This window comes from Streptopelia decaocto, assembly GCF_964273445.1.
Source record: "Streptopelia decaocto genome assembly, chromosome: 1".
Classification (NCBI taxonomy): Eukaryota; Metazoa; Chordata; class Aves; order Columbiformes; family Columbidae; genus Streptopelia; species Streptopelia decaocto.
The window spans coordinates 148,576,079-148,602,913 of NC_138663.1; the positions used below are offsets into that span (position 1 = coordinate 148,576,079).

A 26,835-nucleotide genomic window follows, 5' to 3' on the forward strand; every position below is an offset into this window, starting at 1 on the left:
AATATGGCATCAGTGGATAATACCAGCCCCTTTTAGTACTGGTGAATTTTATACTTCAATAGTAAAAGAAAAAATCTTGTAAAAATACCTTCGAGAATTCATTTACCTTGTACAATGCCCCAAGGATACTGACGAGCTCTCACCATTTTGTTTCTAATTTTCATCTCTTCCATACTTCCTGCTACAGCAAATGGCAAATGCCCCTGTAAGAGTCACACCAACACAGTCTTCTGTCTCAGCGTTCTTATGCCAGAACTGAAAAGCAAACACTTCAGAAACAAATTACGGGAAAATAACACCATTTCAGGAAAAGCCAACAGGCAGTTTCAAACAAAAAATTACTTTGAAAAGTTCAGTAGCTAGTCTAACTACTGATAAAAACGTCAAGCTACAAGAGCAAAACTGGGAGGAGTGGCTGACAGACCTGCCAATTCAGAGGAACCTCAACAGGCTGTAGAAACAGGTCAACAGGAATCTCATGAAGTTCAAACAAGAACAATGTCAAGTCCTGCATGACAGGAGGAATAACCCCATGGTCCAGTACACGCTGGGGGACAACTGTCCGGAAAGTCACTTTACAGTAAAAGACGTGGGGTTCCTGGTGGACAACAGGTTAGGCCTGATTCAGCAGGTTTGCCACAGTGGCAAAGGAAGCCGACTACATCCCGAGCTGCATTAGGAGGAGAATCAGCAGTAAATCAAAAGCTGCTCTGAAACACATCCCCCTGATGAGCATTCAGCCAGTTCATATCCCCAGTAACAGCCATGAGGCAATCACAGGTTTGAACCTGAGGTATGGTTATTGGTATAGGTTGGGAAATTACATATTAGAGAGCAGTGTAGGGGAAAGGGACCTGGGGGTCCTGGTGGACAACAGGATGACCATGAGCCAGCACTGTGCCCTTGTGGCCAGGAAGGCCAATGGCATCCTGGGGTGTATTACAACGGGGGTGGTTAGTAGATCAAGAGAGGTCCTCCTTCCCCTCTACTCCACCCTGGTGAGACCACATCTGGAATATTGTGTCCAGTTCTGGGCCACTCAGTTCAAGAAGGACAGGGAACTGCTGGAGAGGGTCCAGCGTAGGGCAACAAAGATGATTAAGGGAGTGGAGCATCTCCCTTATGAAGAAAGGCTGAGGGAGCTGGGTCTCTTTAGTTTGGAGAAGAGGAAACTGAGGGGTGACCTTATTAATATTTATAAATATGTAAAGGGTGAGTGCCATCAGGATGGAGCCAGGCTCTTCTTGGTGGCAAACAGTGATAGGACAAGGGGTAATGGGATCAAGCTGGAACACAAGAGGTTCCACTTAAATTTGAGAAAAAACTTCTTCTCAGTGAGGGTGACAGAGCACTGGAACAGGCTGCCCAGGGAGGTTGTGGAGTCTCCTTCTCTGGAGACATTCAAAACCCGCCAGGACATGTTCCTGTGCGACCTCACCTAGGCATTCCTGCTCCAGCAGGGGGATTGGACTAGATGATCTTTTGAGGTCCCTTCCAATCCCAAACATACTGTGATACTATGATTGCTGTGGGCTTGTCCAAATGGCCAGAAACACCGCCTTGGTACTGACTGCATGCTGACCCACTACTGAATAAAAAAATACATCATTAACTGGAAAATAAATCACCAGCAGAGCACAAAAACGGTAAGAGCCCAGCACCTTTCCCCCCAGCAGAAGGACCTGTTACAGAATGGCAGCACCTCACTCCCTGGCACAAGGGACAGAGGTGGGGAGGGCAGAGCCATACACTCCGGTGCACCCCAGTACATGCAAACATATGTTCATGTACATTTACAAACATATATACACATGAAGAGCAAATACAGACAGAGCACTCAAAGCAACGATGTGTAGCTTCACAAGCTTAGTTGAAGCTGGCAGATGCTCCTGGGAGGATATGAAAGGACAACAGTAAAAAAGCCAGAATTTTATCTGACTTCTTAATCCCCAGAAAAAATTGTCCTCATTTCAAATGAATGTATTGAATAAAAGGAAAAAGCAGATGGAAGACTTGCTGTCCTAAAGACCAGAGAAAACTGGGGAAACAAGCACTTGAATGTCTTCCTTAACAGATGTAAGGTAGTGTTTGCTGAGGAAAAGAGCAAAGCCAATCTGTCCATCTATGTTAGTAATTATATATTAATTATCCAGAAATTAAAAGAAGTATTTATGAGGGAGAACCTCTATTCTGCTGCTGAGCCAGGAAAGAAAAAGCCTCCTAAAACAAGTGGTGCCAACAACAGAGGGACAGGAAGATTTGGAGTAGGGGAAAAACAAACAAAAAAGCTTTTTAAGGAAAAAGAAAAATAAATAAACAAAAATAAACAGGCATGTATCAGCATTAGAGGGTGATGCTTTAGTACTGAAATAGCAATGGTTTTGTCATTTACTTACATTCATGATGGTATTAATTTCAGAAACGGTTTCATCATCAGTTGGAAACTGGTATATCTGGATGTCATTATTAATTAATTCATTCATTATTTTGTTCTTGAATTTCTGTAGTTCAGTTTTAGAAATACTGTCTGCTTTTCCTATAATTGGTATAATGTTCACCTATTAATGATACAAATTATATGAAAGGTGTAGGACTTCAACTTGGAGTTGACATATTTTAGAAATTACACTGTTTGGTGACAAGCTCTTTAAAACTTCCCCCACCATCCAAATTTTTCCATCAATTGATAACCAAGCTTCACAAAACATGAAAAATACATTCACTGGCATCACTTAACAAAATAAGAACAGATTATTTAATATACTCCCTTAAAATTAATTGATTCTGAGAAAAGAACAAGGAAGGTGGTCTCATGCAGTGAAGTACTCAAAAGAACAGCAACGCCTACTTATTAACTAAATTACATTCCATATTTACCTCTCTGCTAAAAAAATAATTGTTTTAATTTACAGCACTGGGAGACATTGTTCAGGTGTTAAATGAAAGCTGACAGTTTAAATAAACAAAGAAAAGGAACCTGGCTACTAACCCCGCCTACCCCAAGCCTCTTCCTTGGGTTCCTTTCAGCTACTACGTTTTATTCACCTCAGCACTGCAGCAAAGAGTTTCTCAGGTATCTGCTGCAAGCAGAGGACTAACAAAGACTGAAAAATCTTGCTTACCAGTCTTCACACTAATTATTCAGAACTCAAAATTTAGTTCTACTAAGGTAAACTGCCCTATTTCCTAAAATAGTTACAACGGTAACTTAGGAAGGTAGTAGATGCCAATTTTTTCTTAAAAATACTATCACCACTCCCATTTTCCAGAACTAGATACAAAGAATTAATGCCAACGTCCAAATATTTTGAAAGTACAATACAAATAATTCTTCCAGATTTCAGAAGACAAGGATTTTACAGTTCCTTGATCATAGATGCAAAAAGGAAGGGGCGGGAGGGGGAAAACCCACACACATTCTTCTTATTTTTCTGAATATTCTGTCTGAGTGGAAATGCCTACACATGGAATTTCTAGAATGGATTCAAAACTTACTTTGTTAAATAAGTCTTCTCTCTTAAGCAAAATGTCCAAATGAAAAAACAAGCATGCCAGCTCCAAAGTACGTCTTTTAAGATTACCTCGTGATAGTCCTTAATTGTGTAGCATGCACAATCTAAGCACATATGGGGTAAAATATCTAAAATCAAATAAAATGCTAGAATTTTTTTTATAACTGAGTTAATTGAAGATTATATAAACAATCTATTACAGCTAGGAGTAATACACAGTTTCAGTCAAATAAGCTGAGGGACACTGATCTAGGTTTTCTATCATATAGCTTTAAAAATGGATGGAACACAGAGTCCTTAGAATTACATTAACCCTTACTTTGTCTTTTCAACATCAAAGTTTTTCAAGCACTTGTTAATTAGGAGAGAATTTCTTAGCTAACGAATAGCAGAGAAACACTACTAAGGAGACCAGTAACGAAAGAAAAGGAAAATCACCAGAAACTGTGACTACAGATATCAAAATTAATGTTAAATCACAACCATTGTATTAAAATTTAAAAGCAATACTACTTTGGCTTTATATAAGCCACCAAAAAAAAAGTTCTCTTTGCTTAATCTTTTCAACAAAATTAGTTTCTGCTTGCAGCACCTAAGGATTACTTGAAAATTAATATGTCAGTACTTTCATCCAAGAATAACATTAATTGAAATCACAGATTTGTACTAACAAGAGACTTAAATTGTGCTGATTTGGATCACATACAGATGTGCCCCAAGTCCCACTGCTCCCCGCTCTGCCTACTACTCCCTCAGAAACCGACTCCTTCCCAATCTCTTCCCCAGCTACAACTCCCACCAATTCCAAAAATGACTTTTGCTACAAAGCTATCGGCCATTAATACAGAATTGATTTAATCCCATGTAAATGTCTACACTTGCTATAAAGCCAACGGTCCTGCCCTTCCCCGTGCCTGCAGCTGCTCATTGCTGGGTAGAATTAAAATCTGTGCAGCTGTCCAAGGAGACACATCACTTTTCAGCTTTATCAGTTCCCTAACCAAGCAAATATCTTCAGCTTTCAGTTTAAATCAGCTCCCTCATCCAGGGAACTGGCTGCCCAAAACACTTAAGCATGCACAATGGGAAGAAGCAGCTGAGACTGTCTCATTCAATAACAATGCAGACTGACCATATAAAGTCACCAGGATAAACTTTATCCATCCACATCACTTCTATGTTTGCCAGCACCAAATTCAGGCCTCTGATCAGCTTTCTCCCTGAAATGCAGTGTCACTTCTCCTCCCATTAGAAAATACGCCATTACTCTAAATTAAGATTTTCATGTAACACCTTATAGCAACATGAAAACATCTGTTGCCCCTTTATGATATAAAAAAGGAAAAAAAAATATGTATACTTGAAATTATTATTGGTTGATATCTTGCAGGCTCATTTAATGTGCATCTCTACAAATCAGTACCAAAATTTCCAAAAATTCTTTTTGAAGAAAAACAAAAAAAACACTCAAACCCCACAAGGTACACATCATTTCCTGACTTAACAGTAATCTGTATATAATTCGACAAGAATGACTTAAAAATGCAGTTGCATTAGTTGAATAATCAGGAGTTCCCAGCAAGAAATCATACAGAAGATTCCCTTAATCTCTGAAAGAAACCTGGTCTGTAGTGATTCAGTCCTAAGCAAAACCACAGGATTTTCCAGTGTCTAAAAGACAGATGCCAAATTCTTAGCTAGTCATCCAATTTATAAGCTGTAGAGAAAAATTAATTGTCCTCAGATATGCTTGCTTTTTTCTACCATGAATAAAAAGACAACATAGGATGACCCTATTCTATTCCAAGAATCCTCTTTGTCTCTGAGCTGTGTAACCTGCTCTTGTTGTATACCAAGCAGACCATAACGAAAGGATAACAGTGTACACTCTGGTGGATACAGGAAGAAACTGAAGACAACTTTTGACAGAAACTTACACACTAGATGTAGGCATATTGCTTTACCACCTTTTCTTTATGGAATCATGTACTCAGTGAACATGCCCAGGGACACCTACATCCTGAGAAATCCCAAATTCTGAACTTCCACCAGGAGAATTCAGTACTAAAAGCATCACAAACATGTTCCACAATGAGATGGAAATAAAACTACAGTTAAAGTACATTTTGTGTGTGTGTGTGTATGTGTGTATGTGTGTATGCGTATTTCTGTAGTAAGATCTGAAAGTAGAGGTCACTGCAAAGGACAAAACAACAAAGTTACCTGCCATTCATGTTCTCTCTGAGCTAAAGCAGAACCAAAAATACTTAGAGTAGGTGGCTAGAAGCTAAAATTCCCCAAAGCAGAATTACTTTCCTTTCATCCGGATGGAAAAATATTTTCTCGGGATGCTGGGACTCCCATTTCCTTTTCTTTTGGGAGAAACAGTGTTTTAAAAGGAGTTCAGTAAAGAGAGGGCACAACCTAGAAACCAAGTATTTTTGTGGTTTAACACAACCTCCAGCTTGAAACTCTGAATGGAACAATATGCTCCATGAAACTGTCCCGTTTTCTGCTATCAGGTATCTTTTAGCTATCAGTATGTATTACAGAGTCATTTCACTAACATTTTAATCTGGCATAAAGCAAAAGCCTAGCAGAAAGAAGTGACCCTGTTCTCCCCTATCTTTGTCCCATCATACCTCCCCCTAACTTGCTCTACGCTATTGAGAAAGCTCAAAATACATTCACAAACAAAATTACAAAAATACCAAATGTACTCAGCAATCGCAAATGTGGAATAGACAGCTGATTTGATCCTCATTATCTCGAAGAAACATCTCACAAACAAGTAAATGCAGAAAGAAAATTTAGCAGGAGAGGCTCTAGTAAAGCACAAAGGAAAGGGCTAGAGGAACGGCAAACACGTTTCAGTTTTCCAATTTCTCAAAATTGCAACGAATTGAACCAAAACGATGTAAGGTTTCGTAAAATGGGTTAAACATTTAGCTTCATCCAGTTCACACAGGAAGAAATGTAAGAATTTAGAAAGTGAAAATAATCACACAAGAAATTGTTATTTTTAAGATTTCAAAACAAATGAAGATGTGAAGTTTAAAACATTAATGCAGCCTATCTTCAAAAAAGCCACGCTGGCAGGGTGTTCCCTTCGTGGCCCTTGCCTCTTCGGTTATCTGTAACAAAGATCTTCACATTGCTGCGAAGCTCTTTCTTTGCCAAATTTCCAGCAGTCCCAAGACTCGATAATGAACTAGAAACAAGTTTCATTATAAATATTACTGCGCTCATGAAAGGTACCCTATCCAATCACAATAAGATGTTAGTAGTTTAGTAAAGTAAATTTCATGTGGTTCTAATTTTTTCGAAACCTCGTTGTCCTTCTTTTTGCACCGCTCGATAGATGTGTCTCTCATTTTGATTTGTAAATAAACAGGTGATGAACTGCAAGCTACTTGTGGAACCAGTTTATTCTGAACTTAAGTATACCGTTACCAAAAAAACACCCCAAAAACCAACCACCTGATATAGAACTGAAAGGAGGTGGAGGATCTACAAGCTGCAAGATGCTTCAGAAACCAAAGACAAATTCTTAGAACTCTGTTCCAAAGTCTTACCTTGCTATCTAGTCTTTTCATGGTTAACAAATCTAGGCTTTTTAGGGAATGGCCTGTAGGTGAAATGAAATAGAGGCAGACATGGATACGAGTATCATGGTAGCAAAATAAAGAACGTTTAACTTCCAGTTCTTCCTGGAGATAGGCTTCAAATTGTGTATCTATATAATCCACTATTGGCCGATAGCTGTAAGAAATAAAATTTAACAACCAGAGATTAGCTACTCCTAAATAGAGCCAAAGTAAAAAAGGAATTCCTCTTGTACTGTTTGTGGATTTTTGCTTTACATGTCAAAAGGCTGCCCAAGTGTCTAGCCAGTACAGCAGAAACTTAAATGTACAAAGTAATCTTAATTTGTGAAAGGCTACTCAAAAACGAATTGTGCACCTGATACAGATAAAATATGTCCTAGCTACTAGTAGTGAAAAAAGCTACATAAAGTTAGTTATGATTATAACAGATTCTCCTAAGTGACGTTTTATAAATTTTGGTAATCAAGCTGTGTCACAGCAGAACTCTTAGATACAAGGAAGATACAAGAAACTCTTAGGGACAATACAAGCAAAGAAAGAACATGCAATTACGAGTACCAAGAAATAGGAACTCCTTTATCTTCTGAAGATGCGGTACTGTACATGAGAGAGCTCTTAAACAATAGACAAAAATTGAAAAGGAGGAATATAAGAGAATAAAGTAAATCTGATTTGCAGTAAATACTGTTTAAGTATACTTTATCCTTCTTAAAACCAGATTATAATCTGCTTTCTGACACAAAGCGTTGCCACATGTACAAGCAGCACGCCCTTACATTTCTGCTGCTACACAAAGTTTACAAACCAGACCAAATGCTATCAAAATCCAGAAGTAATTGCTATGCACAAACTTAAAAGAAGGACTAAAAGGCAGATTCTATCCCACACATCAAAACCTCTGCTATCTATACTAATATCTACTTGCACCTTATTCATCCAAGTCACTAGCTATAGCTATTTTCCAGTCATGTCATAAGGCATAGCTGTCATGATAATCTTAATGCGACTCTCTAACCTTCGTTTGTAATTACCACCATTATTGTAATTACCGCTCATGTAGCACAAAGGATTGCTAAAATTCTTTACAATTAAGGTGAAATAAACAAAATCTGCTGAGACAGTTCAATATTTTAAAACCTTCAATTCATAAAAGCAAAGACTCAAAAAAACATTCTGAAAGACAATAGTGTGGTACCTCTACAACTTCTGATTAAGCTGTCCAACATAAAAAACAAAGGTTTTCAGTAATCCACATGCTGCTCCTTCCAGTTTAACATCTTAAATATGTTCCAATAATATTGTTTAAAATCCTATAGATCTAACCTATATAATCTACAGTACCTTATAACCTGTTTGGTTGTTCCATTACCCTTCTCTCTGCCTTCCTCCACCCCAAAAGAAACTCTAGTCACTATTGCACATTTCATTGACATACATCTATAAAAGATTATATCATTAAGAAACGTGCAGAGTTAATCTGATTTTTCAAATCATTTCGTATATGAGAAGAATCTCAGAATCACCTGGCAGCATGCCATCCTGAGACCTCCCTGGGGACACTGGGGATCTTTTTGCTGCTTGCCCCTGCTGAGGGATCACAGAATGGTTGGGATTGGAAGGGACCTCCGGAGATCATCTAGTCCAACCCACCTGCTAAAGCAGGTTCACCCAGAGCAGATCACACAGGAATGTGTCCAGGTGGGTTTTGAATGTCTCCAGAGGAGACTCCACAACTTCTCTGGGCAGGCTGTTCCAGTGCTCTGGCACCCTCAAAGTAAAGAAGTTTCTCCTCACATTCAGATGGAACCCCCTCTGTCTGTCTGTGCCCATTGCCCCTCATCCTACTGCTGGGCACCACTGCCCAAGAAAATCATGCTTACTACAGCATACAGAGAAAACAGTTAAACAAATTTTTGGAACATATATAAGTCAAATATTTACTACAAGGCCCAAAGAAAAATCAACTTGCAATTGGTGATCAAAACTTCTGCATACCATGGCAACAAAAAGACACTTACTTATCTTCTTTGTTCATCTGGTCACCAAATCCCACTGTATTTACAATGGTCAGCCTCAAATGAACATTACTTTCCTGGAGTTTGTAAGTCTGTGCTCTAAGTCGTACACTTGGCAGAAAATGCGTTGACTCAGGGTCATCAAAATCGGTGTTAAACAAACTGTTTATCAAGGTTGATTTACCACTCCCAGTTTCCCCTAAAGTTAAACAGAAGGGTTGGGGAAGACATTTTGCACATCAAATAAATACCTACTAAACACAGAATGTGTTATCACAACTCAACAAATTTACACAAAAACTTGTCGACCGATTTCTCAGAGCACTAAATATCTTTTAGTTAATCTTTTCATCCTACAGATAAGAAAGAGTTACCTACTAATGAGTAATAAGCAAAACAGTCTCTTGACACTTTGGTTTCTTTAAAGGTGTGAATTAATTTCCTACAGATTTTAAAAAGCTAAGCAACTAGCTGTGAAATCATGGGGCCCAACACAGGCACTTCATGAATAACAGTAAAATACTTGAGCAAACATTTGTAAGTACAGAAATACTTCATTAACACCACCTTGGAATTTTAGGAATTTTTCATCGGAAGCTCTTTGTTGCAGTAAAAACAAGAGTGTAGTCCAGTTTACTCAAAAGAATCCAGAAAGCTGTCCATAAATCAACAGAATCATAGAACCATAGAATCGCTTCAGTTGGAAGAGACCCTCAGGATCATCAACTCCAACCATAACCTAACGTAACTCTAGCACTAAACCATGTCCCTAAGTATCTCGTTTAAGCGTCTTTTAAACACCTCCAGGGCTGGTGACTCCACCACTTCCCTGGGCAGCCTGTTCCAATGCCTGACAACACTTTCCGAGAAGAATTTTTTCCTAATATCCAATCTAAGCCTCCCCTGGCGCAACTTGAGGCCATTAATAAATGCATGGCATCCATTTTCAACATTTTTGGTCTTCATATTGTTTATGAAAATAGTAAATATAAAAACAAACAATGGATACAAATAAGTAAAGTTGGGGGAAGGGGCAGAATTATAGTTCATGCTTAACATTAAAGAAAGAGTTTAATAATGCAACTAGATTTAAATTTCAGTCACTTCCTAAGGACAGGTATACTACTAAAGCCTTAAATAGCCCAGATACTACTTACCAATGCAAAGGATGTTGAAGCAAAAGCCCTGCTTGATGGATTTTTTAACCAGTTGATCAGGTAAACTAGCAAAACCAACATGCCCGGACAAGGATAAAGTTCGATAGCCATCATATTGCTACAGAAAAATTATTTAAAAATATGTTAGTGAAGTGAGTGGCAAAGCATTTAGTAATGGTAACAAAGGTACTGTACTAGTAAGCTAGAATTCATTCCTTATGATTTACATTGAACCAAGAAAAGTCTGAATAAAGATCTGTCAACTTTATTCCATTATTTGAGAAAACATACAAATTTACAGGACTATATACAGGATCAAAGTGAAGTCCATGTTTTGGAAAAAAAAAATACAAACACACATGAAATATCAACAAAATAAAGCAGATAAGTCCAACTGAAAATGCAAACCAAAATCTGTAGACAGAAAAGATCACAGTTCATTTACTCTTGGAAATCACAGAATCACAGAATGTTAGGGATTGGAGGGGACCTCGAAAGATCATCTAGTCCAATCCCCCTGCTGGAGCAGAAACACCTAGATGAGGTTACACACGAATGCGTCCAGGCGGGTTCTGAATGTCTCCAGAGAAGGAGACTCCACAACCCCCCTGGGCAGTCTGTTCCAGTGCTCTGTCACCCTCACTGTGAAGAAGTTTCTTCTCAAATTTAAGTGAAACCTCATGTGTTCCAGTTTGCACCCATTGCCCCTTGTCTTACCACTGGTTGTGAGAGAGCCTGGCTCCATCCTCGTGACACTCACCCTTTACATATTTATAAACATTAAGGAGTTCACCCCTCAGTCTCCTCTTCTCCAAGCTAAAGAGACCCAGCTCCCTCAGCCTTTCCTCGTAAGGGAGATGCTCCACCCCCTTCATCATCTTCGTGTCTCTCCGCTGGACTCTCTCCAGCAGTTCCCTGTCCTTCTGGAACTGAGGGGCCCAGAACTGGACACAATATTCCAGATGTGGTCTCACCAGGGCAGAGTAGAGAGGAAGGAGAACCTCTCTCGACCTACTAACCACCCCCCTTCTAATACACCCCAGGATGCCACTGGCCTTCCTGGCCACAAGGGCACAGTGCTGGCTCATGGTCATCCTGCTGTCCACCAGGACCCCCAGGTCCCTCTCCCCTACACTGCTCTCTAATAGGCCATTCCTCAACTTATACTGGAACCTGGGGTTGCTCCTGTCCAGATGCAAGACTCTGCATTTGCCCTTGTCATATTTCATTACATTTTTTCCCGCCCAGCTCTCCAGCCTGTCCAGGTCTCGCTGGATGGCAGCGCAGCCTTCTGGCGTGTCAGCCACTCCTCCCAGCTTGGTGTCATCAGCAAACTTGCTGACAGTGCACTCTAGCCCCTCATCCAAGTCATTTATGTAAAATAATACATTATCTACATACCAGAACTCTAAGAGATAATATTAGAAATGTCTAGAGGAGCACATTCCTTTTCAAATGTCAGCTAGCATTGTGACATCAAGACAATGGGCACACTAAAAGGAAGTATGTTGGTTCATACAAATGAACTGTATTTTTAAACAAATATTCAATATCAAAACTATAAACAGTGACAGGTCCATGCTACTCTTTCTCTTATGTTTCCAATCCACATGGAACTGGAAACCACTACTGGTTCCCGGGAGCATGTATACAGCAAACAGCAGGGAATTTTTTATTTAACACTTACAAGCCCATAAAAGTGCTAACTTCTATAACAGATATGCATGGCCAATTTAGGAATTCTTGTAGCTAAAAGGATGTGGACATTCCTGACAGTAAATACTCATCCTCTTCTTGTTTTGATTAGTATTTCTTGTGTTGGACTACAAACTGTACTCTCATTTTAGACTATTATTAACAGATAACTCCATTTTACACTAATATAATAAGGCAAAATGCATAAACAAAATGAACAGTTTAAAGAGAAGATATGACATCTTAGGGTTATAAAAAAACAAATGCTCGTTCAATGCATGTCTGAAAAAGAAATTTCTCAAGCTATTATACCACATGGAAATTACTAACAAAAAGCACTAAATAACACTGAAAACTGTCAGTACCCTGTCCATTTATAGACAGGTGTATCTGAGACAGAGTGGCAGCACATCTAACAACTATACTTACACAGTCTGATATTCACACCACCAGTGTAAGACAGTTCTAAAACAAAACATTAAGCCTCCACACCAAAAGCCAGCACAAGAGCCTCACCATAACTGCACAAAGGAGACTTTTCATCTTCGTGTCACCAGCCTAAATCCAAACTGTGCTGGGCTACCCTGCACAGCCATGTTACTCCACAAGAAAAACAAGTAGCAAAAAGAATTTTATTTCCTTCCAGTCCACTTGGATTTCAGTGGAGAAACCACCAATACCCACAACCATACTGACCATTTCCAGAGGTCATCAGACTAACCATCACATCACCCACAAGAAACTGTGTTAGGATTAAAAATCATTTAGCTGAGGAAACTGGTATTCCAGCTGTATTTGCTGTACAAAGCTAAGGGCAGGCACAGGCAACTCCAGCCCTCATAGCCAAATACCACTAATTTATTTTCTAAATGAAGAGATTAATTACTATTCAGCAATTAAACTCAAGAGTTTACAGTTTCTGAAAATGAAAATCAACAATGATTAGTTCTTCCACTGTTATATTAGTTGTTTATCACTGAAAATTTGCCCAAATTTCTGTGTGAAATGGAGGACAATGAGAAGTAATAACCATGCAAAACATGATGCCTTCTCTGTGCTTTGCTTAGAAAGCTAAGGTTATGCTTGTAACTCAACAGACATATGGCTGTATCACTACTTAAAAAATTGTATCAGATGTCCAAGACAGTTAATTTATTTCTAAGTTTCTCCCAAAGATGCTTCTTATGGATATATATTGCAGTCAGGAAAGAGAGTAACAATTTCTGCATTAAATATTTATGCAATCACCAAGATATTTTGATACATCTCAAATTTGCTGCTATCTTAAGACAGCATATTTCATTTTTCTTCATTAAATAATTTAATTACACTACACAGTTATGACTAAAAATTAAAACATTTTTTCCTATAAAAGTACATGGCAAGTTCTAAGTCATGTCAGACACAAGCCAAAAAATTGACACAAGACAGGAAAGTCCTGGTGAATTGTAAAAACAGATTACAGAACTTGGTACTTAGAAGAAGTTCTCAAATAGAGAAATGGTGTTTTGTGCACAGCTTTCATCAGCGCTGTCCTGAGGGAGGGAAGAAATATATCATCTTCACTTTGTGCATGTGGAGATGACACAAAGGTATTAGTTGAGACAACAAATGGAAAGACTAAGAGAGCAGGAACATGAATCTCACTGACCCCACACGTCACCTTAACCACAAGATCACTCTTTCTGTCAGAGGTAATAACATAGTAAACCAAAAAAACTAATCACCACCCCTCAAAACCTCAAAAACTCACATGGCTGAGTGTGACCCAACAACGAGAATGTCAGCAGGAGAACACACAGGATAGGAGAGAATAAGAATTTCAAGCAGAAGTAATATTTATTAATATGATTCATGAGAACATGTTTTAATGTCTTGTCCTAAAGTTCTGGTTTTAAAGAGAAGATGGGCAAATGGAAGGATAGGGATAATTCAGAGTGTCGGAAAATATTTTTACAGAGAAACGGTACAGAAACATAGCCCATATATTTCAAGAAAATGGACAGAGTTGGCTTGATCACAGTAAATATGAGATTTCTGGAAGAAAAAATGTAGAATCTATTTCTATTTAAAACATATATACACTTTGTCTAAGGATTTTAACCGCTATTGAATTGTTCAGACAGTTGTCCTAAGACAAAATGGAGTCTTCAGGAATCAGCTTCACCAAAAATGCTGCAATAAAAGCTCTTAATTTAGACTACAAAACTTTAAAGAATTCAGTCTCACTGATTTAGAAGTCAAAATTCTTGCATGTTTATACTTCTGTTCTCCATGCAACAAATGCTACGTGACTCAGAGCTACTTGTTCTCATTTGGAGACTTGTCTCCCTCCACCTTCTTACGGAAGAATTACTTCGTGAACCTGTTCCATCTGACATCAGTTGGCACATTCATGTAATAGAAAAGGCAATAGCCTGTGTTTTTCCTTCTGAATTTTTCCAAGGGCATCATGTGCCTCTCCCTCAATGCCAGCATCTCATACAGCTTCATTCTGCTGTGGTCTATCAAATACAGAGAAATTAAATCCCCAAAACTGACCACAGGATGCCTGCATTCTTAGTGCTTTTCAAAGAAATAATACAGCATCCAGTAGAAAAACAAGTTAGTATTGCATCGCCAGTTTAGAAAAATAGTGACAACTCAAAAATTAAGAAACATAAACCATACTGAAACCAATTAAGTCACCACCCTAGACAGTCTTTTCAGATTAGTATCCGTTAGATGGAGCAGCTAAACTATGCTTGAAGACAGCATCTCATCCAAACTTACTCAGTTAATAATTCAAAGCTCATAATCTAAATGCTACAAGAACTGTAATATTCCTGTAAATACTTCCAGTTCCACACTGCCTTCTCAGAACTCATAGTTTTATCAAAATAGCACAACATTTAGATAGCTTGAGATGGTCTAAATCACATCTCATTCCTTCCCTCCCCACTTTTTTAAAGGGTTGGTAGAGTAGCTTTCACAGAACTGCATCTGGATTTCTGAAAATTCAGTTAATCAGTAATATTGGTTTATATAAAGTCCTCTTGCCCATTAAAAATAGCGTGCAAAGAAAAATCATCCCTGAGACAGAAGTAATATTTAAAAATAGCTTTTTTCTTGCAGAAACAAAAAGTCAGTTATCTTTTCAATTTGCCACCTATTTCAGACTACAACCGCACAACAGTGGCCTTTCCACAGCAAAGCTGGGTCTCAGACTACATGCATCTCTCTACACAAGCCTCCTGCAGAACCAGACTTGTAGTCCAGGCAAATAACTAGCTCACCACTCGGCTTGTAGAGAGGACTGAAATTTTCCCTCCAAAACCTGAAGAACAAAAACAATCGATGTTCCTGTGCTAGGGCAGGGGGTGAGGGTCCTGCCAGGCCCAGGTGGCTGCGCAGAGGCCCTCGGGAGGATGCCTGGGCGTCAGCCACGAGGACAGACAACAACAGGTTAATGTGCCCATGGGTGCTCCAAATGTGACTCTTTCAGAGCCCCAAGTTGTCCACTCTCACCAACTGGTGTGGACATTCATTAAACCAGAAAATCTATATTAATCTTACAATAACAAAGTGCATTACTCTCTTATAGTCTTTCCTACTAAGCAAAGTTACACTTAATCCTGTAAATATCAATGTTGCTATTGCCCCCTCACACATGAGGTAAGTAGGAAACTAAATGGATTTTGGAACATACTAGAAAAACACTTTCAGTTTTTGGGTAGTCAAAATGTAAAATGTAGATGTGTGGTGTAGGCATGCATACCATTGACACCTCTTGATGTTGGTGTATGTGTGAGAGACAGAACAGATGGGCTAAGTAGAGGGAAGAGAAAGGAAACTTAAGCAAAATAACACAGAAGGGAACAGAAAATATGGGAGGATGAGGCAGAAAAAATACAAAGAATGATAAGTCCATGAAGATGCAGAGTAAGAAAGGAAATATTTCAAAAATTACATGAAATTAATATATCAGTTTATTCTGTAAAATAAAAAGCAACACACAAGAGTCAAGTATGGAACAAAACATTTGGCCCAAAAGGTGTGTAGAAAAGAAAAAGTTTTGGCCAAAAGACAATTCAATGAAAATTTATGTGACAATTTCACTCACAGTCATCAGGTAATTTATTCAGTCTGACAGAAACAGTAGACAAGTTTTCAGGATTGGTCCAAACAGCTGAAGCCCAGGTTTCTTCCCTCATCTCTTTCAAATGACATGGCATTCTGGTGCACCAACTATTTTCCTTTTCTAGCCCACTTCAACACACAAGACAGCTGAAGTTGCCTCAAACTATAGGTCACCACAAGATTTCTTTTGTACATATATATATGGAGACACCTTGAAAGTTTAAAAAAAAAAAAAGTTACATTTTTTCCTGTATTTTGAGGTATTTAGGAACAAAAACACAAGCAAGAGACTGCTAGATCTCCAGTTGTGATGAGGTAATTTCAAAGACAGCAGCATATTCATTTGTAAATGCCACTAAGGCCTCTCCACCAAAAGGCATTTAAGTAACCTGAACATCTAGCACATGTAGTGCTTTCCCTCCGTTACTGCCTATGGATTAATGTGGCAAGAGGCAGAAGGTGGGCAATCAAGACTTGATGACAGAGAAGAAACCAGTTCCTCACAGTCAGTACTCCACGTGCCAGGCAAGGGATGACAACAGCACTGGTTTAGATGAGACTGATCAGCTACTGCTACACAGAAGAAAGCGTTAGGTCTTGTGGTCCGTACAGAAAGGCCTCTCTTGACCTGTGTGTTTTCAAGGAAGAAAAAACAAAGAAATGGAATTCTGGTGCAGCGCTCTGAGATGACCTTGACAAAGAAAAATACTGTTATCAGTACTGATACGACAATTGTAGTCACTTTTGGAGGATTTGTACCTCTCTGGCTCTGCTTGCTCAGCTGTGCTTGTTGCAGCTTTAGCACTGAAGAGCAGCAAGTCATTCTTCACCCTTGACCACATCAGCCCCTTGTTGCTGATGTTCCTTGTCCAAATGAGAAAGCGATGCTGCTCTTGAATGCGAGCGTGGTGGTTGCTATCACAAGGCCTCTTTCACTGCAATAAGGAATTTTTTTTTCCTCCTTTTTAATTAATCAGTTACGAGCACTGTGAGTTGTTGTATAGGGGCAATGGCTGCCAGAACTTCCCCAGAAGTTGTATTTTCAAAAAGCAGAAGTACTTGCATCTCGGACTTCCTGCAGTCTAATTGTAAACAGATTTACAGGACAGACTGCATTCTGAGAGTGATTTTACATCTCTTTTGCAAAACAACTGAACAACTACATTCTTTCTTAGAACGTAGTAAGAAACACTATACAGCATGTGTAATTATAAATATATTTTACACCATTACATTCACATCATTTTCACCTTTAACATATATAAACCTAATACAAAATCACCTTCGTCCGCTACAGAACTATGTTATACGTCTGTTTTTATGGTATTCTCTGTTAAGTTTTCCATGTATGTCTTTCCCTTTCTTCCCTTACCAAATCTATCTTAGTGGACTCTCAATCCCACTTTCACTCACTTTTGCAGATTTACTGCAGCCTTCCACACTCTTCACACAAACATTAACAAGAAAAATCATTTTGTATTGTTTCTCACACTTTGGCTCTTGAGTTTTTTTCTCTTGACATTTTTCCAGCTTCCCACAAGACCCAGCCTGTAAAGTATTGACACTCCACCTCACTACATACATATAAACATGTATGAAAAGAGAAAGCTTGTATTAAGTTAATGCATTGCACTACCTTATACTGCAGTTGCAAAGGATTCATACAGGCCTTGAAGAGAGTATGTGTGAAATGGAGGTCTCTGAGTGGAAGCCCCGAGAAGAAATCAAGGTGTCCTCAGCAGTCAAGACATAAGCAAGTGGGGGAAGATAAATGAAGTCCTTTCAGTCTCGGCCTGAGTTTGGCCTGTGATGGTTCTAGCAATGGTCCAACAGATAACTCTTTCAAGACACAACCTCAAAGCAGCCCCTGCTGCTTCTGCTCCCACTCCCATGTGCTCCCTCAGGTGTCCCATTGAGAACCAGAGCAAAACATTGCCCCGGATGACCATCACTCCAAGGAAGGGAAACTTCACAAGACCAACAGTCATCTTCCATTTTTTCAGTTCACGGGACAGCTTCACACACAGCTCCACCAGCATAACTGAGGAGTAACAGCATGGTGGCAGGAATGAGCCAAGAATCACCAGATACACGTACTTTACCTTCCTGCAAAAGCAGCTAACTACACAGCTAGGGTGGAAGACTTTTCTAAAAATTCCTCTCCCTCCATGTTATTTCTAGAACCCATCTGTGCTTTGCATCACTGAGATGTAAAACACAGAAGAAAACTCAAGTCACAAATGAATCGATTTATTTTGTGTACAAAAGGGGAACTAATGTTCCAGCACTAACATGTGGATGGGTTCAATGTCTTCAAAAGCATAAAGCTGACAGCTTTGCCGCTATGCATAAGAATTTCTTCAGTAGAATCATAGAGTCACAGAATGCGCTCAGTTGGAAGGGACCCACAAGGATCATCGAGTCCAACTCCTGTCCCTGCATATGACAACCCCACAGTTCACACCATGTGTCTGAGGGTGGTGTCCAGTCTCTTGAACACTGTCAGGCTTGGGGCCGTGACACCTCCCTGGGGAGCCTGTTCCAGTGCTCCACCACCCTCTGGGTGAAGAACCTTTTCCTAATGTCCAACCTAAATCTTCCCTGGCACATCTTCCTGACATTCCCTTGGGTTCTGTCATTGGTCACTAAAGAGATCAGCGCCTGCCCCTCCTCCTCCCCTTGTGACGAAGCTGTAGCCACCATGAGGTCTCCCCTCAGTCTCCTCCCGGCTGAACAAACCAAGTGACTTTAGCCGCTCCTCATATGGCTTCTTCTCCAAACCCTTCACCAATTTCGTAGTCCTAGTAGCCAAGATTCAACTTATAACTTCAAAACACGATACGCTATGGGAGCTCTAAGAAGGGCAATACCTGAAAACAAAATCTTTCAGTAAGTTTTTTTTTTAAAGCGTGGCAACTCCAGGAACTAAATGGCAGGCGGAGGCTTTACTTCTCCCGCTGGCCGCAGCCCCGCACCCCCGTTCCCCCACGCCACCCCGCCGGCCGCTCCGGCAGGGACCCCGGGACAACCCCCGGCCGCCCTTAGCGGGGGCAGCTTGACACAAGCGGCACCGCCACCTGTCCGCACGGTGTAACCGCCCGCGGCGTTCTCCTTCTGGTGCCGGTGCTGCCGGACCCGTCACCTGCGCCGCGCCGGGGTGACACCTGCCACCAGGTGCCCCCAGCACAGCAGCGGTTAACGGCTAACGGCCGGCGGAGTTCCCCGCTCCCGCACCGCGGAGTGTACTTACCGGCTGCCAGCCGCTGTGGGAAGCGGCCATAGCCCCGCCTGGCGAGGCGGGGAGGGCGCTGCCGCCGAGGGGAGAGGGCGCGCACCCACCGGCGGCCGTGACGGGGCGCTGCCGGCCGCCGGTCACAGGCGGTGCCACTGCCGGGCGGGGCCGCGGCGGCCCCACGGGGGCGGGGAGGAGCGGGGAGGAGCGGGGCGGGGGTGCAGCGGCCGGCCCGCTGCCGCCGCTGAGGCAGCAGCGCGTGGCGCGAGGCGGGCGCGCGGGCCCCTCCCGGCCGGAGGGTGGCGCGGCGGGGCCGGCGGCGCGGCGGTGATTGCCGGGGCGGCAGTGATTGCCGGGCATGCCGCCGCCGGGAGGAGGGGCTCGGGCAGGCAGCGGCTCCGCCGCGCCCGCAGCAGCAGCAGCAGCGGGAGGAGCGGCGGCGCGACGCGATGGGGTAGGGGCGGTGATGGCGGAGCCGGCGGAGCTGCAGCAGGAGTCGGTGGTGCGGTTCCTGGCGGAGCGGGGCGGGCGGGCGCGCAACGCGGAGTTGCTGGAGCATTTCCGGGACTGGCTCAACCCCTCAGAGCCTGATCGCCGCACCGCCGCCCGCCAGCGCTTCAAGGAGGTGGTCAACGCCGTGGCCACCGTGCGCCAGGAGCCCGGCACCGGCGTCAAGTACGTGCACCTCCGCCGCCGGTACTGCGCCCCGGAGACCCCTGCCGCCGCCCTGACCCCCGGCGAAGAGGAGGCGGCGGCGGTGGGGGACAGCGCGGAACGGCCGAGCCCGCCGCCCTCCCCGCGGGCGAGCGCGGAGGAGCCGCCGCCGGGCGAGGATGCCGGCAGCCGCCCTCAACTCGTGGAGCGCCGGCGTGAGCCGCCCCGGCCGAGCCCGGCGGCGGGCGGAGGCCAGCGGAGAGGCTCCCGGCGGGGGCCGCCGCCCGGGCGCGGCGGAGCCGGCGAGGAGGCTGCGGTAGCGGCGGGCCCGGGGCGGCCTCCGCCGGCGGAGGAGCCGGGGGCGGCGGAGGGCGCCCCCGGGGCCGCGGCGCAGGGCGGCGGCCGCAGGAGCCTGCGGGAGGCGGCGCGGGGCGGCTCGCCCCAGCTGAAGCGCGGAGCCCTCCCGGGGGGAACCCGCGGCCGTGGCGGCGGCGGCGGCGACTCGGACAGCGCCTCGGTGGCCTCGTCCTCCGCCGAGGAGGAGGGGAGCACCACCGGCGCCGTGGCTCTGGACCCCCTGGAGCACGCCTGGATGCTGTCGGCCTCGGACGGGCGGTGGGAGAGCCTGGAAGGGCTGCTAAGCTGTGAGCCGGCGCTGCTCTGCAAGCGGGACTTCATCACCGGCTTCACGGTGCTGCACTGGGCCGCCAAGCACGGGCGGCAGGAGCTGCTGGCCACGCTGGTCAACTTTGCCCAGCGGCACCAGCTGCCCGTGGACATCAACGCCCGCACCAGCGGCGGGCACACCGCCCTGCACATCGCAGCCATGCACGGCCACGCCGAAGTGGTGAAGCTACTGGTGGGCGCCTACGACGCCGACGTGGACATCCGCGACTACAGCGGGCGCAAGGCTGCGCAGTACCTGCACCAGGGCACCTCAGGGGACATGCGGAGCCTGGTGGGGGCCCTGGAGGAAGAGGAGGAGGAGGAAGGGGCTGCCGGCAATGGAAGCGGGCGCTGGAGGCTCTCCAAGGTGTTGCCCTCCAACCTCATGAGCTACCGACTCCACCATCATCATCACAGCACTGGGGAGGAAGCTGAGGGTACCGACGGGGCAGCAGTGCCGGGCAAGGGCAAGGAGATTACCAGAAAAGCCTCCAGCAGCGGGCGGATGAAGCCTCGGCTTAATAAGATCCGCTTCAGGACTCAGATCATCCACAACACGCCCTCCTTTCGCGGTGACACTGAGGAAGAAGAGCATGAGGAGAAATCTCTGAAAGCATCATTCAGGCTCAGGCCGAAGTCCAATGTCTTTGGATAAGGCCAGAGAGTGGGAGGTCTGGGAGGTGGGCACACGGACCAAAGTGCCCTAGGGTGTAACGTGCAAGGTGAGGCAGGTACAAGTGGATGCTCATCTAGACTCATGCACTCCAGGGAGATATGTCCTGAGCATGTTGCTTTAACTCAGTTGAGTGGGGTCAGTGAGTCCAGTGCATCAGCGGGGCTCTGGAGGCTTATAGCTCCCAAGAGCAGCTGCTTCAGCTGGGCCCTGGGTGCTGAAATGAGAGGCAGCGGGTGCATTGAGAAACACTGGGGTGTTTGAAAGCTGTGCTCCTTCCTCTCTAAAGGCAGGCTGCGGGATCAGAAACCCGTGTTAGTGAATCTACTAGGATTAGCGAGTTGAGGGGGGAAAGAAAAGTGCAAATGTTCTACTCTTATGTTATCAACTGGTACTATAAATCACTTACAAACAACTTGCTATGTAAGAATAATTCCTCAGTAATATGCAAATATACTTTTAAGTTTCTCTTTAACAGCAATACCACCTGGCACAGTGTGGAGTTGGTTACCCAAAAATGGGATGTTGTAGATAACCGTTTCCTGTCAGAATCCAAGTTTCAATCCAGCAAAGTCTTCAGCATATGTTGACTTTATTTTCTGAAAATTGCCTGATATGACATAGTGAATATATACATTAAAAAAAAATAACTCAGTTGCCCTGCAAACAATTAATAAAGTGAATCATGCGCAGAAGTCTCTGCTGTCTGAGGTACTACAAAGCTTGCGTGTTGCTGTTAGAATACTAATACAAGGTAATGGAAGCAAAGAGTCTTTTTATATATTTGGTATCTGATATTTTGTCTTAGGCAAAGCAATTTTATTTTAATCACTGTGAATTCTCAAGTGCCAGACCTAGTGCAGTTCCAGTTATTAAGTCTGGTCAATTCTTGTTAATGTTGTTTGTGTTACTCACTGCATTATAATAAGAAAATTGTGTTGTATGTGTTACCTGTGAAAGTCATTCTCCTTTAGAAAAGAGCACAGACACCATTGCATGAAATCTTCATGAAACTCTAATATGGTCCTGTAATGTAATGTAATAGACACATGTCTGTGTTCACGTGTAATTTGTGTGCCAATCCCTTCAAATGACTCTGTGCAGAAAGGGAGAGGAAAACAAAAAAAGAAAACAACAAAAAAAGAAAACAACAAAAAAAGAAAACAACAAAAAAAGAAAACAACAAAAAAAGAAAACAACAAAAAAAGGAGTGTGTGATTTTACATACAAAGTGAATAACCATAACTCTGAAACTCTATCCCTGTTACCATCCTGAGTGAAAGCAGTATAGTGACATAGTTAAGTGATGGCAATGGTGTTTGAGTTCTTTTAAACTTGTTCTTCTAGAGGAGTGATAACAAGCGTTTGAACTGTTGTTTAACGACAAAGTAAGTCTTAATCTGATTGATGAGCCTATCCGCCTGCTAAAGCTTTCGGAAACCTTGAATCTTGTTTCTCTGCTTTAAAGGTAGTGATTCCAGTGAAATCTAGGAGGCAGATTTGTATCCAGACTCGACTTTCCTTAGGAATGAGGTATTGAGCTGCCCCTGGATCCTGAATGCTGCTCAAGGTAGAAGCTCATCTGTGCTTAGTTCAGGTACAGCCCATTTCAGTGCAACTTTTGTCCAAGCATGTTTTGAGTTGGCTTCCTCAGAATGCGTGTGCATGTCTGGCCAGTAACTAACCAAAAGTAGATAGGCTTTGACATGTTAAAATCCACATTTGAGACACTGATTAAATGCATGCCGCAAGCTCTAGAACACCTCACAGGGAAACTGCTGCTGGGAGTTGTGCACTTTCAAGGCAACAGCTGTCTGTAGCTGTTGCTGACAGCTTACGGTTTATGTAGCAACAGAGGAAGGGAGTGCTAGCCATTTATTGCTTTTGGACTTCCCATGCAGATGAACTACCAATTTCTGCTCTTTGTGTCAAAACCTAATAAATGACAGCATTTGCATAGACATGCAAGCAACGTTTAACTATTTTCTGAGAAACATTACATGTTGAATCTCTGCATAGGTGCTGGTCATTCCTTTTGTGCAAAAAGACTAGAAATTATACAGAGGTTCAGCTTTAGTTTATAATTTATAAGCTGTATTATTATAGATTTCATGTGCCTTCATTTGGGGTTGGTTGCCACAAATGTGATGGATAAAATCAGTCTTGCAAAGCACCTTGTCTTTATATCTCTGGGACAGGACCAGAAATTTTCCCTCAGCCCTTCCTGTGTATGATGTAAACTTGTACCACAAAGGGGTTTCTGAAAGGGGTGGGGGGAATCATACACATTATACTGTAGAGCTAATTATTTTGTAACAGAGAAGATAATTAAATACTTAAGTCTTAAACTGCCTTCATTCTGGAAGATAAATAGCTTTTTAGGCATCTGTAGAAAGGAAGTTTTCTGGCTGAACACTTGCAACATGAGCCCTCTTCAGCATGGTATATCTGAGTTGAGCATGTATTCCATGCAACTACCTATGTCCAAACCTTATTAAAGTAACTTTCTGCTTTGGGAGTTTATAGTTGTTTCATGTGATCTGTTGGGTAAAGTGTTTAGCTCGTCACATGCAAACAGCAAAGAATTGCACAAAAACACTGAGTCTTAGATCGCTGTTGGGGCCTGGGTAAATAACGTGAGGGTTTTGACACTTTGGGATTTGGAATATAGCACACTTTGGATTTTAAAAGAGTAACTGGAACATAGTTTTATCTTGTATAATGCAGTAGAACTTGTGTAATTACTAAGAGAACTTGAAAAATGGTAAAAAGATGCCTCATTTATAACTCCTTATTTGAAGTATCGAAGTGAAACTGTTGTTCCACTCATACTGTTTAGCTGTCAGTTAATGAAATTTCACTGTAATGGTCCAAAGGTCTTTGCAAGGTGATGTGCAACAGAGCAAACATCTCTAGTGTTTGAGATACACTGACGAATAGCTAGATAACCACTAGTGTCTGCGCTATGGGACTAAAGCACTTTGATTTCACATTATGACTTGTCACATTCCACATGGTTACTTTTTATAACATGAGCAAAAACTTGAGTTTTGTTTGGAGATAGGAAAGGCTCGATGCCCTGTTTCAGATTATTTACAGTTTAAAGGTACTCTTGAGTCAAATATTTTGGATACATTGCCTAGAGAGATGTGAATTTGAAATAAAGTTGTATGGTACAGAAAACTGGAGCACTTACTGGTGTCTTTTTAGTGGTATGCTTGAAGTTATTGAATGTGTTTGGTTTTTATGATGGTATGTAAGGCAGCAAGGCTGTAATGTAAACATTTGATATATTGTATCTTATGTTTTAAATATTTTAGAGGCCTGTAAGCCTGTCAGTTTTTATTAATACAACTTTCTATGGGTGTCTTTCTGAATGGTTATGAGTTAAGCATCTGTAAGGTTTAGTTTTACTGAAATAAAAAGAGCCCATGAATTGTTTATGCTTGAATTTACTTCTGTATGCTACATACTTAGGTGCTGCTTGCATATGGTCTGTTAAAACTATGCACCATTTTGTCTTTTTTTTTCTTTTAATCTTTAAGATGTCTGGTATCGTGTAACACTCTGAGACACGGAAAAAATACAGTTGAGTTGTTTGCAAGACCGTAACATTTTTCTTTGGCAGTTACTCTAATAGCTCATGTCAAAGTAAATGAAGATGCATCCTTTTTTTTTTTCTTTTTGTAGAAAAGTATGTCTAAATAAGGGCCTGGGAGAGTGGCATTGCTTAACTTAAAATAGCATCCTGACCTTATTTCTGTGCAGCTAAATATCTCTGACTCTGGGAAGACTAATACTAGTTTTGTTCACTATGTAGAGGTCAATACCTAATTAAAAAAGGTTTAGGATTAAAGCTTTTTGTAATGTGTCTTAACTACAGCTGGTGGCTTCTCTAAAGGCAAGTTTCATTTCATTGCGAGGCTGTGGGATTTGGGCTATCTAAACGTTTTTTAAGCTATTGCCTTACCAAAATATATGTTAAAACTGGTAAACCTCATGCTGCCAGTAACTCGTCTGAGAGACATCCAGATCTGTGCTTATGCTGAAAAAAGGCTTGGCTTTTACTGTGCTGGTGGATCAGGATGCGTGCATCTCCAACCCAGGCAACCCCAAATTAGTAGTTTGGGGACATGGGTGAGAGGAGGAGTGAGGGGGAAGTGTTCCTGGAAGCTTAGGGGAGAGTGGGGGCATGGGGGAGGCAGCTGAGGTCATGGGGGAGACAGCGATCTCCATGAGCCTTGCTGGTCATGCAGTGGCTTGCCTAGTTGTTTAGAAAATTGTATCTAAACATATATCCCTTCTCCTACAGAACAGCAATTGAGAGAGCTGGCTTGCCGAGGGCTCAAATATAAATCAGTGTCTGATGTTAAGTATCTTAGTTAGTCCTCTTACCAACATTTCTTAATGTAGCTAGTACTGTTTGCAAAAGCATAAACAACTCTTGTGTTGAGTGTAGCTACAGCTGGTGCAGGAGAGTCCTGGTGTATCAGATTGGTCCCACTTAACTTTAGGCTTCTCACTGGGAGAGAAGCCCTTCAGCATTGCGTTGCTGATGTGTTTTTCCATTAGCTAGAAAGCAGGGGTAAGGGGACTACAATCCTAACTTAGTATGCCTGGAGTTGTATGGCATGCATATGGACCTGAAGACATTAGATTAAACTGTGGAGACTTCATCCAGAAAAAATGTAGTTTAGTCATGCATTTTGTTGCCTTGTTGGAGTTGAAGAAAAAAAAGGTACATACTGTCATTTTTTCATGTCTTCAACTGAGTGTTGGGAGAAGGAAGACGTCTGAGATTAACATTAGGGTTTGGGAGAAGGACAAGCTTTTCAGTTTGTGTTAAATTATGAACGGTTTGTCAGGAAAAATTGAGCGTATGATTTTGAATTTCCAATTTTGTTATAACGAAACATCTCGTCTTCTCCTTTTGCAGCTGTTCCAGCATTTATCTTGTATCATTTTTCAGTTTAGCCAAAATTAGTACTGATGTGTCCTAATATACATACGTTATTGGAAAAAATGAGCCAAGCTACCAAGCTTTGCTTGTTTTTAATAAAACTGTTACAGGTGAGGTATTTCATCTCCTGTGGTAAAACCTGAAGAAACCATCTTCTGGGATTTTCTCAAGGAGTTAAGCTGGTAATGGCATGTGGAAGAGTTACGTTAAAAGCAGGTAATACTTGAGTCAAGGTGCAAATGCATTTTGTGTTCTTTCAGCTAGATTAGTTGTGCCAAGTGAACCATTGTAGTTCAGAGGCACCTACCCATCAGTACAGATAGCTGTGAACTGGCTCCTCCCCTAGATTACTGGGAAGCGTGACATGAAGCCAGCAAGTCGTATTGATCTATTTTAACATGCCCTTATTTCATTAAAAGGCATTTTGCAAACCGATGGTAGGACTATCAAGAGGTGATGATGTAAGTCAGCAGATCTGTGTCCACACGTGTCTGTGCATCAATGCAGGTAAATCGCTGAAGCTTATTGCTGCCAGTCTAAAGCA

The 26,835-nt window shown here is 42.3% G+C and overlaps 2 protein-coding genes across 3 annotated transcripts in view; one reads left to right on the forward strand and one right to left on the reverse strand.

Annotated features, from left to right (window-relative positions):
- The window catches only part of SEPTIN10 (septin 10), a gene marked incomplete at its 3' end in the record, with an annotated part of 33,142 nt that extends 13,660 nt beyond the window's left edge, over positions 1–19,482 (reverse strand). For both annotated transcript variants that reach the window (XM_082051697.1, XM_082051696.1), the window contains exons 1-6: positions 19,357–19,482; positions 10,293–10,410; positions 9,139–9,334; positions 7,088–7,274; positions 2,397–2,558; positions 107–203 (exon numbers count right to left, since the gene is read on the reverse strand). In XM_082051697.1, the coding sequence (XP_081907823.1) occupies positions 107–203; positions 2,397–2,558; positions 7,088–7,274; positions 9,139–9,334; positions 10,293–10,410; positions 19,357–19,386 (790 nt within the window). In that variant the 5' untranslated portion in view covers positions 19,387–19,482. The remainder of the gene's footprint in view (positions 1–106; positions 204–2,396; positions 2,559–7,087; positions 7,275–9,138; positions 9,335–10,292; positions 10,411–19,356) is intronic.
- Positions 19,483–19,774: 292 nt separating this feature from the next.
- SOWAHC (sosondowah ankyrin repeat domain family member C) lies at positions 19,775–24,772 on the forward strand. Its single transcript, XM_082066262.1, has one exon. It carries the CDS (start codon positions 19,805–19,807, stop codon positions 21,311–21,313), a length of 1,509 nt encoding a protein of 502 aa, XP_081922388.1. The 5' UTR covers positions 19,775–19,804; the 3' UTR covers positions 21,314–24,772.
- The last annotated feature ends 2,063 nt before the right edge of the window (positions 24,773–26,835 follow it).

What these genes read in the sequence shown, in the direction of transcription:
- SOWAHC (XM_082066262.1), top strand. Translation starts at nt 19,805, where the DNA reads ATGGCGGAGCCGGCGGAGCTGCAGCAGGAGTCGGTGGTGCGGTTCCTG.